Source organism: Palaemon carinicauda, chromosome 37 (genome assembly GCF_036898095.1).
Source record: "Palaemon carinicauda isolate YSFRI2023 chromosome 37, ASM3689809v2, whole genome shotgun sequence".
In the NCBI taxonomy this organism is placed as follows: Eukaryota; Metazoa; Arthropoda; class Malacostraca; order Decapoda; family Palaemonidae; genus Palaemon; species Palaemon carinicauda.
In genome coordinates, this window is record NC_090761.1 from 5,093,540 (window position 1) to 5,112,706 (window position 19,167).

Sequence of the window (19,167 nt, forward strand, 5' to 3'; positions counted from 1 at the left end):
AACAAGGGCCTCATGATTAACACGGTCAAAGGCAGCACTAAAATCAAGGCCAATCATACGAACTTCCTGACCACAATCAATGGATTTCTGTACAGCATTGGAGATTGTAAGAAGGGCATCACATGCTCCAAGGCCTTTACAAAAACCAAATTGCAAACTAGCGAGTAGATGATTACCTTCAGCAAACCTATTAAGACGTTTTGCCAGAAGACGCTCATAAACTTTAGATAATATGGGAGTTATGGAAATTGGTCGGTAATCAGTGGGACTTGAGCTACAACAAACACATTTACATAGAGGAGTAACATTACCAATTCTCCAACAAGTGCTAAAAGCTCCTCTTCTTGCTAACTTGCGCAAAATAACAGATAACTTTGGAGCTAAGAAATCTTCAGTCTTTCTAAAAAACAAGGAAAAATATCATTTGGGTCTAAACCTCCATAAGCATCAAGGTCCATCAACAGAGCTTTAATCTCACGAGCTCGAAAAGCTAAACTAGTTAGTTTAGCCTCAGGAAAACATGAATGAGGGAGTTCAAGTTTTTCATTACTCTGTTTACTGTCAAAAACCTTTGGACAGTGAGTGACTGAGCCATCTGGTTTAAGTAAAGGAGGAACTGTTGCATCTACACCAAAGAGTGCAGATTTAAGGGTAGTCCGCCATTTATGTTCCTGAGTTGTACCAGAAAGGGTTTCTTTTATGGTTAAATTGTACTCCTTTTCAGTTGAGGCATAAATTCTCTGAGCAAAAGCTCGAAGCTGAGTATAGTTGTTCCAGGTCAAATCAGATCTGTTACCCTTCCAAAGGTGATAGGCCTCCTGCTTCTCCAAATAAGCACGTCTACAATCATCATTGAACCTGTGTTTGTCCTTCACTCGGTACCTTAGCACACGAGAAGGGATACGCCTATTTGTTTTAGATTGATGAGGCAACATTTTCCTGGTATCAAAACTTTGTCACACAGTTCTTTTACTCTCTCTCTACCTCTTAAATTTACTGGCAGCCAGACAAAACAGTGGAATATTTTCTAAAGGAATTGATAGCTGTAACAGACTCTTAGAAAGGAGTCTAGAACATTACCAGTATGCTGTTATCAGACTCATAGGACATAGTTAAGCCAGAAAGGTGAGAAATTCTACTGGCCAAAGTTTAATTCTCTCTCTCTCTCTCTCTCTCTCTCTCTCTCTCTCTCTCTCTCTCTCTCTCTCTCTCTCTCTCTCTCTCTCTCTCTCTCTCTCTCTCTCTCTCTCTCTCTCTCTCTCTCTCTCTCTCTCTCTCTCTCTCTCTCTCTCTCTCTCTCTCTCTCTCTCTCTCTCTCTCTCTCTCTCTCTCTCTCTCTCTCTCTCTCTCTCTCTCTCTCTCTCTCTCTCTCTCTCTCTCTCTCTCTCTCTCTCTCTCTCTCTCTTTTTTTTTTTTTTTTTGGGGGGGGAAGCAAAAATTTGAAGCTTGTTCTCCCCCTTGACCCTTTTGGTTAAGACTTTTCTTCAAAAATACTCAAAAGTTAGAAATGACGATAGTAATACAGTATAGTAATAATGATGATTGTTTTCTTGGAAAGCTTTCAAACTTTGCAAACGGAGCAAACTTGCACTTTAACAAGCATGAGGAACACATTTACGATCTTGATCTTCTACGTCCTTTGAACACAGGGCTTTGAAATAGACCCCTAGCTGCACTTTGACTTTTATCTTTCTACTTTAAAAGTATACATGGGTAAGAGTGACAAATGGAAGAGTAGTAGAAAGGGCATTAATGGATTATGTGTTGATAATTAAAAGAATGTTTGGAAGATTGAAAGACGTGCACGTGTTTAGGGGTATGGCTAACGGTATGTCTGATCATTTTTTGGTGGAAGGAAAATTAGTTGTTGCAAAAGAATGGGGGAACAGAGTAGGTGGATGTAAAAGGGAGGTAGTGAGGGTTGAAGAGCTAATAAAACCGGGGGTAAAAAGTAAATATCAGGAAAGGTTGAAAATGATATATGACGAAGTGAAAGTAAGAGAAACTGGCAATTTAGAGGAGGAGGAGTGGAAGTTAGTAAAAGAAAATTTTGTTGGGATTGCAAGTGATGTGTGTGGAAAGAAGGTTGTTGGAGGCAGCATCAGGAAGGGCAGTGAATGGTGGAATGAAGGAGTGAAGGTAAAAGTGAAAGAGAAAATGAGGGCTTTTGAAGAATGGCTGCAGAGTAATAGTATAGAGAAGTATGAAAAATATAAAGAGAAAAATGTGGAAGTAAGGCGCAAGGTACGTGAGGCAAATAGGGCAGCTGACCTGAGGTGGGGTCAGGGATTGGGTCATTCATATGAAGAGAATAAGAAGTAGTTTTGGAAAGAAGTGAAGAGAGTAAGGAAGGCTGGCTAAAGAATTGAAGAGACAGTGAAAGATGAAAATGGAAGGTTGTTAAAAGGAGAGGAGGCAAGGAAAAGATGGGCGGAATATTTTGAAAGTTTACTGAATGTTGAGGATAATAGGGAGGCAGATATAATTGCTGTTGCAGGTGTTGAGGTGCCAGTGATGGGAGATGAGAATGAGAGAGAGATTACAATAGATGAAGTGAGGAGAGCACTAGATGAAACGAGAGTAGGAAAAGCATCTGGTATGGATGGTGTGAGAGCTGAGATGTTGAAGGAGGGGGGTGTGACTGTACTTGAATGGTTGGTGAGATTGTTTAATATGTGTTTTGTGTTGTCAATGGTACCAGTAGATTGGGTTTGTGCATGTATTGTACCACTATATAAGGGTAAGGGAGATGTGCATGAGTGTTGTAATTCAAGGGGTATTAGTTTGTTAAGCGTAGTTGGAAAAGTGTATGGTAGAGTAATGATTAATAGGATCAAGGATAAAACAGGGTGGTTTTAGAAGAGGTAGGGGTTGTATGAATCAGATTTTTACAGTTAGGCAGATATGCAAGAAATATTTAGCAAAAGGTAAGGATTGTTGCGTTTATGGATCTGGAGAAAGCGTATGATAGAGTTGATAGGGAAGCAATGTGGAATGTGATGAGGTTATATGGAGTTGGTGGAAGGTGGTTGCAAGCAGTGAAAAGTTTCTACAAAGGTAGTAAAGCATGTGTTAGGATAGGAAATGAAGTGAGTGATTGGTTTCTGGTGAGAGTGAAGCTGAGACAGGGATGTGTGATGTCGCCGTGGTTGTTTAACTTGTATGTTGATGGAGTGGTGAGAGAGGTGAATGCTCGAGTGCTTGGACGAGGATTAAAACTGGTAGACGAGAATGACCATGAATGGGAGGTAAATCAGTTTTTGTTTGCGGATGATACTGTACTGGTTGCAGACACAGAAGAGAAGCTTGGACGATTAGTGACAGAATTTGGAAGTGTGTGTGAGAGAAGGAAGTTGAGAGTTAATGTGGGTAAGAGTAAGGTTATGAGATGAATGAGAAGGGAAGGGTGCAAGGTTGAATGTCATGTTGAATGGAGAGTCACTTGAGGAGGTGGATCAGTTTAAGTACTTGGGGTCTGTTGTTGCAGCAAATGGTGGAGTGGAAGCAGATGTACGTCAGAGAGTGAATGAAGGTTGCAAAGTGTTGGAGGCAGTTAAGGGAGTAGTAAAAAATAGAGGGTTGGGCATGAATGTAAAGAGAGTTCTATATGAGAAAGAGATTGTACCAACTGTGATGTATGGATCGGAGTTGTGGGGAATGAAAGTGACGGGGAGACAGAAATAGAATGTGTTTGAGATGAAGTGTCTAAGGAGTATGGCTGGTGTATCTCGAGTAGATAGGGTTAGGAACGAAGTGGTGAGGGTGAGAACGGGTGTAAGAAATGAGTTAGCAGCTAGAGTGGATATGAATGTGTTGAGGTGGTTTGGCCATGTTGAGAGAATGGAAAATGGCTGTCTGCTAAAGAAGGTGATGAATGCAAGAGTTGATGGGAGAAGTACGAGAGGAAGGTTTGGGTGGATGGATGGAGTGAAGGAAGCTCTGGGTGATAGGAGGATAGATGTGAGCGAGGCAAGAGAGCGTGCTAGAAATGGGAATGAATGGCGAGCGATTGTGACGCAGTTCCGATAGGCCCTGCTGCTGCCTCCGATGCCTTAGATGACCGTGGAGGTAGCAGCAGTAGGGGATTCAGCCTTATGAAGCTTCATCTGTGGTGGATAATGTGGGAGGGTGGGCTGTGACACCCTAGCAGTACCAGCTGAACTCGGTTGAGTCCCTTGTTAGGCTGGGAGGAACGTAGAGAGTAGAGGTCCCCTTTTTGTTTTTGTTTCTTTGTTGATGTCGGCTACCCCCCAAAATTGGGGGAAGTGCCTTGGTATATGTATGTATGTATGTACTTTACCTCTATTCTTTCTTTCTTCCTTACTTACATCCTGCTGTCCAATCTCTTAACTTTTAGGTTATAGTTTGACTGCAGGCCTTTCCTCCAGTTGCAATTGGCAACTGAATGACCTTACAGGCCCCAATACCAGGCTATATGTACTGTATATCCCAAATTCATAAATCTAATTCCACCCAAATACAGGATAACCAAGTTATGGGCAACAGACATTGTCAATGAGCACTACTGTACAATCTTCTATTTCTGAAGAAAAGAGCATCTCCATTTCTGAAGAAAAGAGCATCTAGTTGCCTCATAGTCAATGGTCTTGGGTGCCTATAATCATAACTGAAGTAGATGTTATCAAATTAGCTAGCTGAGGTGCCAGAAGGTACCAGTGAATTTACAGTTGCCTGATTGTAGTGTTCTAAGGGCACAGAAGGGGATACCCTGCAAATAAACACATCATATATATTACTTTCCTGATGGGGATCTTACTTTTTTCTTGCTCCTCCTGGAAAGGGAACAAGGATTAATACTAACCCAATGGTGATCTTAACCGTGATAGACAGAATCACTGTCAGGCTCATGACTTTATACCAGGGAGTAATGATGTCACGTGTCAACTTACTTATGTTGACATTTTGTAGCATATCTAACTAAAGAATGAAGATTGCTAAAAATTTTGAAAAATTATCTAAAGTGCAATCTGTTGCAATTTACTTGTATCTTTTGGAACATTAGAAAGTAAATTTTATGTATTCCTGAATTTTGTGTAATATTCAAAAGTGAAACAAATCATGTTTATTATCTTATATTATTTTGAAGTCTGCTTAATAAAGTTTTGAACATTAGAAAGTAAATTTTATGGATTCTGTTATTTTTGTGTAATAGTGAAGAGTGAAATAAAATCCTGTTTATCGTCTTATACTGTTTTAAAGTCTGCATGATAGTATTTTTTATTGAACAGCTACTATAAAAGCTATTAAGATTTCATGTACACATTAATGTGAATTACTATAAAAGGTAATTATACTTTTTCAGTTTCATATCTTTTTATCATTTAATGAAAAGAACAGGTGACATTTTAAAATTTCTATTTCAAAGCTAATGTATTTTTAAATTTTATTATACCGGTAATAACGGTATGTCTGATAATTTTTTGGTGGAAGGAAAATTAGTTGTAGCAAAAGAGTGGGGGAATAAGAGTAGGTGGATGTAAAAGGGAGCTAGTGAGGGTTGAAGAGCTAATAAAACCTGGGGTAAAAAGTAAATATCAAGAAAAGTTGAAAATGGCATATGACGAAGTGAAAGTAAGAGAAACTGGTAATTTAGAGGAGAAGTGGAAGTTAGTGAAAAAAAAATTTGTTGGGATTGCAAGTGTTGTGTGTGGCAAGAAGTTTGTTGGAGGCAGCATGAGGAAGGGCAGTGAATGGTGGAATGAAGGAGTGAAGGTAAAAGTGAAAGAGAAAAAGAGGGCTTTTAAAGAATGGCTGCAGAGTAATAGTGTAGAGAAGTATGAAAGATATAGAGAGAAAAAGGTGGAAGTAAAGCGCAAGGTAAGTGAGGCAAAGAGGGCAGCTGACTTGAGGTGGGGTCAGGGATTGGGTCATTCATATGAAGAGAATAAGAAGTAGTTTTGGAAAGAAGTGAAGAGAGTGAGGAAGGCTGGTTCAAGAATTGAAGAGACAGTGAAAGATGGAAATGGAAGGTTGTTAAAAGGAGAGGAGGCAAGGAAAAGGTGGGCGAAGTATTTTGAAAGTTTACTGAATGTTGATGATAATAGGGAGGCAGATATAATTGCCGTTGCAGGTGTTTAGGTGCCGGTGATGGGAGATGAGAATGAGAGAGAGATTACGAGAGAGGAAGTGAGGAGAGCACTAGATGAAATGAGAGTAGGAAAAGCATCTGGTATGGATGATGTGAGAGCTGAGATGTTGAAGGAAGGGGGTGTGACTCTACTTGAATGGTTGGTGAGATTGTTTAATGTGTGTTTTGTGTTGTCAATGGTACCAGTAGATTGGGTTTGTGCGTGTATTGTACCACTATACAAGGGTAAGGGAGATGTGCATGAGTGTTGTAATTCAAGGGGTATTAGTTTGTTGAGTGTAGTTGGAAAAGTGTATGGTAGAGTAATGATTAATAGGATTAAGGATAAAACAGAGAATGCAATCTTAGAAGTACAGGGTGGTTTTAGAAGAGGTAGGGGATGTATGAATCAGATTTTTACAGTTAGGCAGATATGCGAGAAATATTTAGCAAAAGGTAAGGATGTGTATGTTGCGTTTATGGATCTGGAGAAAGTGTATGATAGAGTTGATAGGGAAGCAATGTGGAATGTGATGAGGTTATATGGAGTTGGTGGAAGGTGGTTGCAAGCAGTGAAAAGTTTCTACAAGGGTAGTAAAGCATGTATTAGGATAGGAAATGAAGCGAGCGATTGGTTTCCGGTGAGAGTGGGACTGAAACAGGGATGTGTGATGTCACCATGGCTGTTTAACTTATATGTTGATGGAGTGGTGAGAGAGGTGAATGCTCGAGTGCTTGGATGAGGATTGAAACTGGTAGACGAGAATGATCATGAATGGGAGGTAAATCAGTTGTTGTTTGCGGATGATACTGTACTGGTTGCATACTCAGAAGAGAACCTTAGCTGATTAGTGACAGAATTTGGAAGGGTGTGTGAGAGAAGGAAGTTGAGAGTTAATGTGGGTAAGAGTAAGGTTATGAGATGTACAAGAAGGGAAGTGGTGCGAGGTTGAATGTCATGTTGAATAGAGAGTTACTTGAGGAGGTGGATCAGTTTCACTACTTGGGGTCTGTTGTTGCAGCAAATGGTGGAGTGGAAGCAGATGTACGTCAGAGAGTGAATGAAGGATGCATAGTGTTGGGGGCAGTTAAAAGAGTAGTAAAAAATAGAGGGTTGGGCATGAATGTAAAGAGAGTTCTGTATGAGAAAGGGATTGTGCCAACTGTGATGTATGGATCGGAGTTGAGGGGAATGAAAGCGACGGAAAGACAGAAATTGAATGTGTTTGAGATGAAGTGTCTAAGGAGTATGGCTGGTGTATCTCGAGTAGATAGGGTCAGGAATGAAGTAGTGAGGGTGAGAACGGGTGTAAGAAATGAGTTAGCAGCTAGAGTGGATATGAATGTGTTAAGGTGGTTTGGCCATGTTGAGAGAATGGAAAATGGCTGTCTGCTAAATTAGGTGATGAATGCAAGAGTTGTTGGGAGAATTACAAGAGGAAGGCCAAGGTTTGGGTGGATAGATGGAGTGAAGGAAGCTCTGGGTAATAGGAGGATAGATGTGAGAGAGGCAAGAGAGCATGCTAGAAATAGGAATGAATGGCGAGCGATCGTGATGCAGTTCCGGTAGGCCCTGCTGCTTGCTCCAGTGCCATGGATGACCGCGGAGGTAGCAGCAGTAGGGATTCAGTATTATGAAGCTCCATCTGTGGTGGATAATGTGGGAGGGTGGGCTGTGCCACCCTAGCAGTACCACCCGAACTTGGTTGAGTTCCTTGTCAGGCTGGGAGGAACATAGTGAAGAGACGTCCCCTTTCTTTTTTCATTTGTTTGATGTCGGCTACCCCCCCAAGATTGGGGGAAGTGCCTTGGTATATGTATGTATGTATTATAATAACTATCTTTTATAATATCCACTTTGCTAGGGTTCACCTGAAAGATGGGTAAAAAATGGAGCAAAAAGTAGGATATTAAGGCAGTGACTGTTATGACATTAAAGCAGCTTCGATACCTTAGCAGTATGTTAGGCAAGGTACACTACTTCACAAGATGTATCTGCTACAAGGTTTTAATGTTAGAAAAGGAAATTGACTGCAAGCTGTCATTTTCAAGCTTATGTATCAATTGTGTTTTTGTTACTTTACAGATTGAATCCAACTGAGTACTTGACATCCACTGCATGCAGGCGTAACTTAGCAGGTGATGTTTGTGCTGTAATGCGTGTACATGCCTTCCTTGAGCAATGGGGACTAATAAACTACCAGGTACTTACTTTAAAATTATATTTTAAAAATTAAGACTCGCTTTACATGAATGGTTTGATGCCGCACAATTTTGTTTGTGCAGATTAGAAATCAAAGAAGATCAATGAGACCTTTCACACGCTGCCGCAGTGATTTACTAGTAGCGTGCACTGCTAGCTCAAACGGTTCCAGTGTAGTGGCTTATAGAAGCTACAAGGTCGCTCCCGTATAATCCACTTGTGTGAAGACATTGCTCCTAACGGGAGAAAATTTAGCTTGTGCAAAAAAATCCTCTTGTGTGATGTGAGTCTTATAGTTTAGTTTTTGCTTTTGAGATTTCTTTTATTGGCATATTCATGTCTTAGCAAAGGTACTCCAAATCAAGTGGATGTATAGATTAAAATTCCTGCTATTGGCATACACTTAGTTCAAGTAATATTTCCAATTTAATAATGTTCATGTCTTAGCGAAAGTACCCCAAATCAAGTGGAAGTATAAATTACAAATTTCTTTGAGATGATATGACAAACATAAAGGTTTTTTTGGGGTGCAGTTGATTAATAAATGTTGATTAGTTGATAAAATTATGACTAACAGAACAATACTACAGGCAGATCAACTTGATTAAATTGACTTAATGAGGGCAAGATAATTTGGGTAGATGAATTATTGCAAGGTGTGGTTATTGGAAAAAATTGAAAGTTTCTTGTAGTAGATGATAGTGAATATTTTATAAAATATATTCAATGAAATGAATTATGCAGACACCCATTTGCTAATTAAGAGAAAATTCTGTACAGCATAGCCATCACTTGATATATATTTAATGATTATTTGTCTATGTGAAAAGGATTTTGAATGTAACTGATAGGATAATACAGTGGAAGGTGGACAGTTCAGGTTGGAAGAGATCACATGGAATGGACAAAAAGAAATGGGGAGGGAGTAATGCAGCTGGTGTCAAAGTGACACTAATACATGCAGTATATACTTTCTACTTCCGGGCAGATGTGTAAATAGGCATTGAAAATTCCATTGTATTCTATTGTTATTACACTAATTTTAAAGTTTCCCTTTTCACTGCTGATGATTAAGCCATTATCTAGAAGGGAGAGAGGCTGTCCACAGATATCACAACTGAGAGATAATGAAAATGGAAAAAAAACAATAGAGTAAAACTATAAGGAATCTAATGATATTTTATATAACATTACTGTATATGAATTAAATTAACCTAAGGTACTTAAGTTTGTTGAAAAACTGTAATTTAGTTTTCACTACTGTACTAAACAGTCTGTTCATTATTTTTATGGAAAAAACTATAAACATTTCCTTTATCCTTCATGAATTTGTTACTTTGATAAGATAAATACATATGATACTCCCTTTTAAATGGGAAGAAAATATCAGTTGGAGGTAACTGTCTTCAGCCATCAACAGAATATAACATGTTTTATTGCCAATATTGGCAGTAATATACCAAGAAATGCAAAAGGAAATCACTCATTTAGAGCTTGATTTTATTGCATTTTTATTTCATATAGGGATTTCTAGGAGACTAGCATTCTAAATCAGTTTAATTTGATCACCAAATGCTTTTTAGACTGAAGACTAAGTGGAAAAAATGGGAATACGGTACAGTATAAGTGTAAGTTTACTGAATGTTGAGGATAATAGGGAGGCATACATAATTGCTGTTGTAGGTGTTGAGGTGCCAGTGATGGGAGATGAGAATGAGAGAGAGATTACAAGAGAAGAAGTGAGGAGAGCACTTGATGAAACGAGAGTAGGAAAAGCACCTGGTATGGATAGTGTGAGAACCGGGATGTTAAAGGAATGGGGTGTGACTGTACTTGAATGGTTGGTGAGATTGTTTAACATGTGTTTTGTGTTGTCAATGGTACCAGTAGATTGGGTTTGTGCGTGTATTGTACCACTATATAAGGGTAAGGGAGATGTGCATGAGTGTTGTACAGTGAACCCTCGTTTATCGCGGTAGATAGGTTCCAGACGCGGCCGCGATAGGTGAAAATCCGCGAAGTAGTGACACCATATTTACCTATTTATTCAACATGTATATTCAGACTTTTAAAACCTTCCCTTGTACGTAGTACTGTTAACAAACTACCCTTTAATGTACAGAACACTTAATGCATGTACTACAGTACCCTAAACTAAAACAGGCACAAATATTAAAGGCAATTTTATATCATGCGTTTCCTAAACACGCTAAAAAGCACGTTAAAAAATGGCAACCAATGTTTTGTTTACATTTATCTCTGATCATAATGAAGAAACGAACTGGAGGTAGAGCTTTGCTTATTACCCAGACATATTTCCCATACTATTCCCTTACAACTACATCACATCTTCCTACTTTAGATATATATATATATATATATATATATATATGTGTGTGTATATGTATATATATATATATATATATATATATATATATTTATATGTATACACATATACATACCTACATATATACATACATAAATACATGCATACATATATATATATATATATATATATATATATGTTACTGTATATATATGGGTTATGGAAAAAATCCGCGAAGTGGTGAATCCGCGATGGTCGAACCGCGAAGTAGCGAGGGTTCACTGTAATTCAACGGTTATTAGTTTGTTGAATGTGGTTGGAAAAGTGTATGGTAGAGTACTGATTAATAGGATTAAGGATAAAACAGAGAATGCAATCAGAAGTACAGGGTGGTTTTAGAAGAGGTAGGAGAAGTATGAATCAGATTTTTACATGCGAGAAATATTTAGCCAAAGGTAAGGAGGTGCATGTTGCATTTATGGATCTAGAGAAAATGTATGATAGAGTTGATAGGGAAGGGATGTGGAATGTGATGAAGTTAAATGGAATTGATGGAAGGTTGTTACGAGCAGTTAAAAGTTTCTACAAAGGTAGTAAAGCATGTGTTAAGATAGGAAATGTAGTGAGCAATTGGTTTCCGGTGAGAGTGGGACTGAAACAGGGATGTATGATGTCACCGTGGTTGTTTAACTTGTATGTTGATGGAGTGGTGAGAGAGGTGAATGCTCGAGTGCTTGGAGGAGGATTGAAACTGGTAGACGAGAATGACGATGAATGGGAGGTAAATCAGTTGTTGTTTGCGGATGATACTGTACTGGTTGCATACTCGGAAGAAAAGCTTGGCTGATTGGGGACAGAATTTGGAAGGGTGTGTGAGAGAAGGAAGTTGAGAGTTAATGTGGGTAAGAGTAAGGTTATGAGATGTACGAGAAGGGAAGGTGGTGTGAGGTTGAATGTCCTGTTGAATGGAGAGTTACTTGAAGTAGCTCAGTTTATGTACTTGAGTCTGTTGTTGCAGCAAATGGAGTGGAAGCAGATGTACATCAGAGAGTAAATGAAAGGTGCAGTGTTGGGGGCAGTGTAGGGAGTGGTAAAGAATGGAAGGTTAGGCATGAATGTAAAGAGAGTTCTGTATGAGAGTGATTGTACCAACTGTGATGTATGGATCAGAGTAGTGGGGAATGAAAGTGACGGAGAGACAGAAATTGAATATGTTTGAGATGAAGCGTCTGAGGAGTATGGCTGGTGTATCTCGAGTAGATAGGGTTAGGAACGAAGTAGTGAGGGTGAGAACGGGTGTAAGAAAGGATTTAGCTGCTAGAGTGGATATGAATGTGTTGAGGTGGTTTGGCCATGTTGAGAGATTGGAAAATGGCTATCTGCTAAAGGTGATGAATGCAAGAATTGATGGGAGAATTACAAGAGGAAGGCCAAGGTTTGGGTGGATGGATGGAGTGAACAAAGTTGTGGGTGATAGGAGGATAGATGTGAGAGAGGCAAGAGAGCGTGCTAGAAATAGGAATGAATGGCGAGCAATTGTGACGCAGTTCCGGTAGGCCCTGCTGCTTCCTTCGGTCACCTTGTATGACCGCGGAGGTAGCAGCAGTAGGGGATTCAGTGTTATGAAGCTTCATCTGTGGTGGATAACGGGGGAGGGTGGGCTGTGGCACCCTAGGAGTACCAGCTGAACTCGGGTGAGTCCCTCGGCTACTCCCCAGAATTGGGGGAAGTGCCTTGGTATGTAGATAGATGGATAAGTGTAATGATATATAAGTTGGAGACCCAGAGAGGAGGTAACCAAAGGAAATGAAGAAGAAAAAGTGTCAAGTTTACTAATTACTAACCCTCCCCCTACAGTATATAAAGGGGTGATATTTTATGCCTTTTAACTTTACACTATACTGTATAGGCAATCCTGAATAACAAAGATACTAATTGATAAAGTCTAGCTTAACAAGCTTTTCTTAACTGTCATAGATTTAAAGTGTAATTAATTTTTTTTAATTTGTTCATTGTAATGGTGTATGAAGTGATGACATCAGTTCTGTCATTTCTAGAAATGAATTTTTCTTGAATAATTCTTTTATTTTTTTTTATTTTTTATTACTGTTAATTTTGAAAGGCTTCTTTTTAATAGAACAGATAATGCAAGTGTGAAACAAAGGTTTGCAAATATTTTTGTACTAATGAATAAAGAATTGGCATACAGTAAACTGATATGATTTAATAAGTATATGATGATAACTATTTTGAAATGTTCTTGAATTTATTTTTTAGAATACAGTGAGCCCTCGCTACTTCGCGGTTCGACTATCGCGGATTCACGACTTCGCGGATTTTTCTCATAACGCAAGTATATACATATACCGCGGATTTTCCGGAAATTTCGAAAATAGCAGCGATATATGAAGACCCCAAATATTTCATTAATTCCATTAATAATTAGTAATATCTGCTCTTACTGATGGTTCATTGCATTACATATGACAAATAATTCAGTACAGAAAGAAATAAAACACGAAAAGAGAATGTGATCATACGATAATTCAGTATACTTAGTAAAATTAAATCGAACATGAAACACAAATCAGATGCAGTCTGACTTTGTCATACAGTATTTGAATGGTGTAAGGCTGCTGATGGCTACTACTACAAATGTAATGGATGTGCATCTTTTCCATGAATCTTTTGTATGTATACGTACGTAGTACTGCATCCAATAATATTCTTTGTTGCAATAATCACATCTCGAATAAGCGTACATATCCTACAACAAAACAAGCTTAAAATAGCGTACGTAAAGCATACTATATATAGTACCTTGTATTTGAAATTGTAACTACTACGTAGCATGTAAGACGGACTGTGATTGGTTCCAGTGCTGATAGATGACGAATCAGCTCCCAAGTTTTGTAATCTAGCCTGTGATTGGTGTTTTGACCACTTCTCCGATCCGCAGCATCTTCTCGCGGCCACTTTGTTTGCTCTCTCTCTCTCTCTCTCTCTCTCTCTCTCTCTCTCTCTCTCTCTCTCTCTCTCTCTCTCTCTCTCTCTCATAAATTATCATTCGGTCATTAGCGGCAGTTTGTTATTGTTGATTAAACGCCAAAAAAAAGAAGAAAAAAAATTGTTTTCCTGCTTTGCTACGTATGTAGGATTTTATATAGATACGGTAAATAATATTTGTAAAAACATATTTACTAAAAGCTTTTAATATCATTATTTATCACTTTCATCATGCGCGTTTAATGCCTTCGTTTGTTTATTACGATCAAAGATGGAGCGTACAGTAAACGAATGGAAGGTTTCCGTTTCAGGCGGCGTCATAAAGAAAAACATTATATAAATGGTATTCAATTCATTTATTTGGAAGTCCTAAGAAAAATTAAGTAAAACATTGGTAATAACAAAATCAACATATAATCAATATAATCGATGCAAAAACTAACCTATACACAGATGTGTAAATGCGTTTGTTTCTTCATTATGATCAGAGATAAACGTAAACAAAACATTGGTTGTCATTTTTTATCGTGCTTTTTGGTGTGTTTAGGAAATGCATGATATAAAATCGCCTTTAATATTTGTGGCTGTTTTAGTTTAGGGTACTGTAGTACATGCATTAAGTGTTCTGTACATTAAAGGGTAGTTTGTTAACAGTACTACGTAAAGGGAAGGTTTTAAAAGTCTGAATTTACATGTTAAATAAATACGTAAATATGGTGTCCCTACTTCGCGGATTTTCAGCCATCGCGGTCGGGTTTGGAACCTATCTACCGCGATAAACGAGGGTTCACTGTATAATTTTAACCTACTAAATTTATCTCACAGTGATATTGTGAAAGTAATAGTGGGTGTAAAAAAGATGTAAAGGTTGACAATTGTATAAACTTCAAAACTGCAGTATTTAGGAGAATTAGTGGTACAGTGAAATGAATACTGTATATCATCTTTGTTTGCTTTACAAGGTTGATGCTGATGCTAGACCAACCCCTATGGGCCCACCACCTACATCCCACTTCCATGTTTTGGCTGATACACCTGCAGGACTTCAATCAATCAATCCTCCCAAGGTAAAGCTAAGTATGAACTGTAGCCTAAAACTAATTATAGAAGTAAATTATCTGATTAAATGGTTTGTGAAATCAAATCCTTCTTAGAAGCACATTGACCCGAAATTCTATTGATTCAAATTCTTATGTCCTCACTTGAAACAATTTTATATGTGTAAGTAGTGTCATTGTTTTTACTGGTATTCCAATGAGATGAACTGAAAACTATTGTAGCTAGAATTGAGAGCTCTTTTTTAAAGCTAAAATTTGGTACTACAGTATATTGAAGTGATTATCTAAAAATGTCTGAACCTCCCTAACAAGTGGATACATGATTAGGCATATTGATTGGTACCTCATGGATAGAAATATGGTACCCCATGGCTTGGACTATTTGAAATATCAGTTTGTAAAATATTTTGGGAGTCTGTTTTTTAGTTTTTTGTATTGGTTTCTTAGGTTACCTACCAGTGTGATTATGAGTTGGGTTTACCATATAGTATTCTCAACTGTAACAAGGAATTGTTCCCATACTAACAAACCTTCCGTTATTTATATGGATGTTTCTTTCAGCGGCAGCTAAAGGTAGCCATTAGACTTTATTTGCGAGGGGGCAACCCTGCCTAACCGCTTAGTGGGTAGGCGGGGTGGCGGGGGCCGTTACCCAGCTGCCTCTATATATACTCTCACAGCTGTGAGAGACGTCACTTTTTCTTTTGACACTGTAGAGATCGGATGTGTCTGCTCTCTTCCTGACTGTCATTGGACTTTTTGATTTTTGCTTTATCTTTTCAGGTGTGCCTGTCCTTCTTCTGCGATTGCCTTCAACATGTAAATGTGTCCAGGGGGAGAGGGTCATCGTTAGAGACCGACCCACACTCTCTGTGTCCTACATGCTGAGGGCATCGTTGCGAGCAGGGTTCGCCCTGCTCAGAGTCTAGGGAATAGTCTGCCTCCCAATGGGAGAGGTTTGGAAGGTGCAGGAAGAAGGCCAAGTGCGATCGTTCCCCCTCAGAGACAAGCGGGAAACATTCTTTTTTTTCTCGCACCCCTAAGTCTCTCTCGAAAGCTCCCTAGCGCGCGCTCTCTCTCACGAGGGACGAGCGAGCAGGAGCGCAGATTGCTCATCTTCTAAGCAACCCCAGGGCACTGGGGGGGGGGGGTGGTTATTGCTTTCCCTAGAGGAGCACCTACACCTCCAGCCACTGGCAAGCCTTTTTCCCTTGCAGATTCGTCCTTGGGGATTCTGGGGCCCCCTTCAAAGTAGGAGCTGCAGCGCCTTCTTAAGCGTGGTACACCTTCTCTGGGCCCGTCGACATCTCATGCTCTGGATCTGTGCGAGGTCCATCTGTCGCCTTCCCTTGACCCTTCTACGTGTGGACGAGGTGATCGTTGCCGTTCGCCTCTCCAACGACCCCCTGCTGACGACGAACCCTCTCTCCATCCTTGGATTGTCCCTTAATCCTCAACCCTCTGTTTCTCCCTACAGGAACCCTCAGGTTGCAGGTGATGATCTTCCTAATGGACAAGCATCGCCATCGCCTCGCCTATCTGGAACTTCTTCCCCCTGGTCGTCGTTTGCGACGATCGGAAGATCGTAATGATCGTAAGTCATCACGATCAGAGCGTTCTTCGCCCAGAAGACACTCACGCTTTAGAGCTTTGCGCTCATGAGAGTGTAGGTCTCAATGCTCTCTTCGGAGGTGTCCTTCTTCACGAGGACGAGTCTCGCGATCACGTTCTTCATGATCGCAAGCAGGGTCTATACCTATGTCCAGACGCTTGCGTTCTAGATCATCATGATCTAGATCACGAGGGTGTTACTCACGCCCACGAGGATGACGCTCACGATCACGAGGGCGGTGTTCATGCTCGCGAGGGTATCGTTCACGAGAACGACGTTCTCGTTTGTGAGGCCGACGCTCACGTTCACGAAATGGTACTCGCGACGTTCACGCCGTTCTCAAACGAGAGCTAGACGCTTGGGTTCACGAATATTACGGTCACGAACTGCGTGTGTGCGATCGAGGTGTAGACGTTCCTCGTCTTTGAGGTAGAGGTAGGCGTATGCGCATTCCATTAGCGCATAGCCCCTCAACCAGACCTTTCAAACGACCTCGGACCGAACCTGATGACGAGCTTGACCACTCCTCGGACAGGCATCCAGCTAAACCCTTAGTGCCTTTCACCACCTGGGGAGTCTTAGTTAAGCGCTCGTAGTTGTGTCCCGCTGTAGCACGTTCTCCTTCTAGAGTAGAGGCTTCCTCGGCTGACTTCGTCGGATGTTAGTGCTCCTCTGAGGCAGCAGGAAGGCGTTGGACCTTCCTCTTCCTCTGTGGCTCCTAGTGCTCTTGTTGCGAGCACTTCTGCTCGTGAAACGCATACGTTGACGCGTGAAGTTCATGATTTTGCGTGTGAATCTCGCGATTTCACGAGCAAATCAGCAAAATTCGCGAGATATTTTTTGAGTAGATGTGTCGGAATCGCGAGCAAGTGCGTATCCAACACTTTCCTCTCGCCCTTTTGTGTCTTCCACCTCCAGCGGAAGGCCAACACCCTTCCCAGAAGGGTTCAAGGAGCCTCCTAATAGGTTTGTAAATGTTCCTATTGGTCCGGAGCTTCTTCCGCGTCTGAAGGAACATGTTCCTCTGCCTCAGAGGTTATCTCCTCCGTCAACCGGGCATCCTCTTAGGGTTTTGAGACACTCGCCTAGGGTCCCCCAGGGTGTATCTAGGGATTCAGAGCTTCCTCCTTGGGCATCGACCTTTATGGCCGATATCCTGAAGGCTCTGAAGCTGGCACCTCCAACGCCACAACCCCCGACTGTTTCAATTAGGGCGACCCTTAGAATACCTCTGGAACCCTTGTCAAGGTCGTCAGCACCCTAGAAGCAGAGCGACTGCAGATAAGGCTCGCAGATCACCTCCACCCTGATCACGTGCTGAAGGGCAAGCCCCTGCTGACTTATATGGCTAACTTGACTCTCACTCCAGTGAAGGTAAAGGAAGTCATGTCGAAGGAGCAGAGGAAATGGATGAGAGGCGTAACTCCACCTCACGCTGACATCATTTACCCTAGGACGAGTAGGGACAGAGGCTTGCCCAGGAGATAGCAACCCATCCTCTTCCAGAGGAGGAGTCTCCTATTCCTTCTGCCAAGGCTTTGTCTAAGTCCTCGAAGGCCTCACAGGTTCCCCTTCCAAGACCATGGAGAATCGCACCGTGTGTAGGGAATCGAAGGACTCCAAGATGAAACCGAAGAACACCGCTGCAAGGGAAGCTAGGGAGGCTGAGGCCGAGGCGCTGTCTCCAGCAGTGGGCTCATCCATGGTTTCAGTTGACGACCCTGACCTACCCCAGGCTCTGGACGTGAGCTTGGAGGTGGTTGACCCCTTAGACTCGGAGGATGAAAATCGTCCAAAGGCGGCCAGTCCGAACTATCATTCGAACAGGAGAGAAAAGAGTTTTGAACATACCTTATGGCAGGTCCTCGCCTGTATGAGGGTTATTAACAGGCTGGCTACTCCTGGTTCCACCATTCAGGAAGGGAAGGATATGGTGCTTGATGGTATCTTCGAGACCCAGAAGCCTTCCAGGGCCAGTGCAGCTTTGCCCTGGTCCCAAGGTGTAACAGCTGCCAAGAGGAAAGCTATCTCCCAGATACCTGGAATGTGAGAGAGGCAAGAGAGCATGCTAGAAATAGCAATGAATGGCAAGTGATTGTGACGCAGTTCCGGTAGGCCCTTCTGCTTCCTCCGGTTGCCTTGGTATCCGCTGAGGTAGTAGCAGTAGGGGGTTCATCCTGTGAAACTTCATTTTTGGTGGATAATGGGGGAGGGTGGACTGTGGCATGCTAGTAGTACCAACCAAACTCAGCTGAATCCCTCGTCACGCTGGGAGGAGCGAAGAGAGGTGAAGTGCCCTTTTGTTCCCCCAAAATGGGGGAAGTGCCTTGGTAAATAGATAGATAGATTACAAATTCTCAACTTGCTATGTCTAAGGTGGTGAATGTGTTTCATGTGACATCAAACTTGTAGGTCTTCATTCTTTATATGATGGTGTTTAGTAAAAACAATTCTGGTTTGCAGTTTCTTCAGTGGTTTATGATTTTCATATGATATCAAGAGACTTGTAGGTTTTGAATTTTGTTTTAAATTAGTAATTTGATTACCAATTTGATACTTACCTCTAAGTCCCAATATGTTCCTCTCCTCTTCACATTAAGTCGTTTTATGCATAGTTAAAGGACTGTGGTCCTTTGGTATTGTGAGGACCAAGAAGTGGAGAGAGTTTCTGGCCTACCAAGTATAAAATCCTCTGAGGTAACAGGTGTTTTTTCAGCTGGACTCAGATAGATAAAAGTTGATTTCATATTTGATATGGAATTTTTCCTTAAATAGGCTATTTATTATAAACTTGTGCCAATATGATATAAAGTAAACGTGGTTTGGTTATATTTATCATCAGTTATCGTACCAAGGCCTAGGTTGGCCTATTAA

The 19,167-nt window shown here is 40.8% G+C and overlaps 1 protein-coding gene across 2 annotated transcripts in view; it reads left to right on the plus strand.

Annotated features, from left to right (window-relative positions):
• The window catches only part of mor (SWI/SNF- related protein mor), a 126,030-nt gene that overhangs the window by 87,851 nt on the left and 19,012 nt on the right, over positions 1–19,167 (plus strand). For both annotated transcript variants that reach the window (XM_068360677.1, XM_068360678.1), the window contains exons 9-10: positions 8,175–8,292; positions 14,586–14,690. In XM_068360677.1, coding sequence (XP_068216778.1) covers positions 8,175–8,292; positions 14,586–14,690 — 223 coding nt within the window. The remainder of the gene's footprint in view (positions 1–8,174; positions 8,293–14,585; positions 14,691–19,167) is intronic.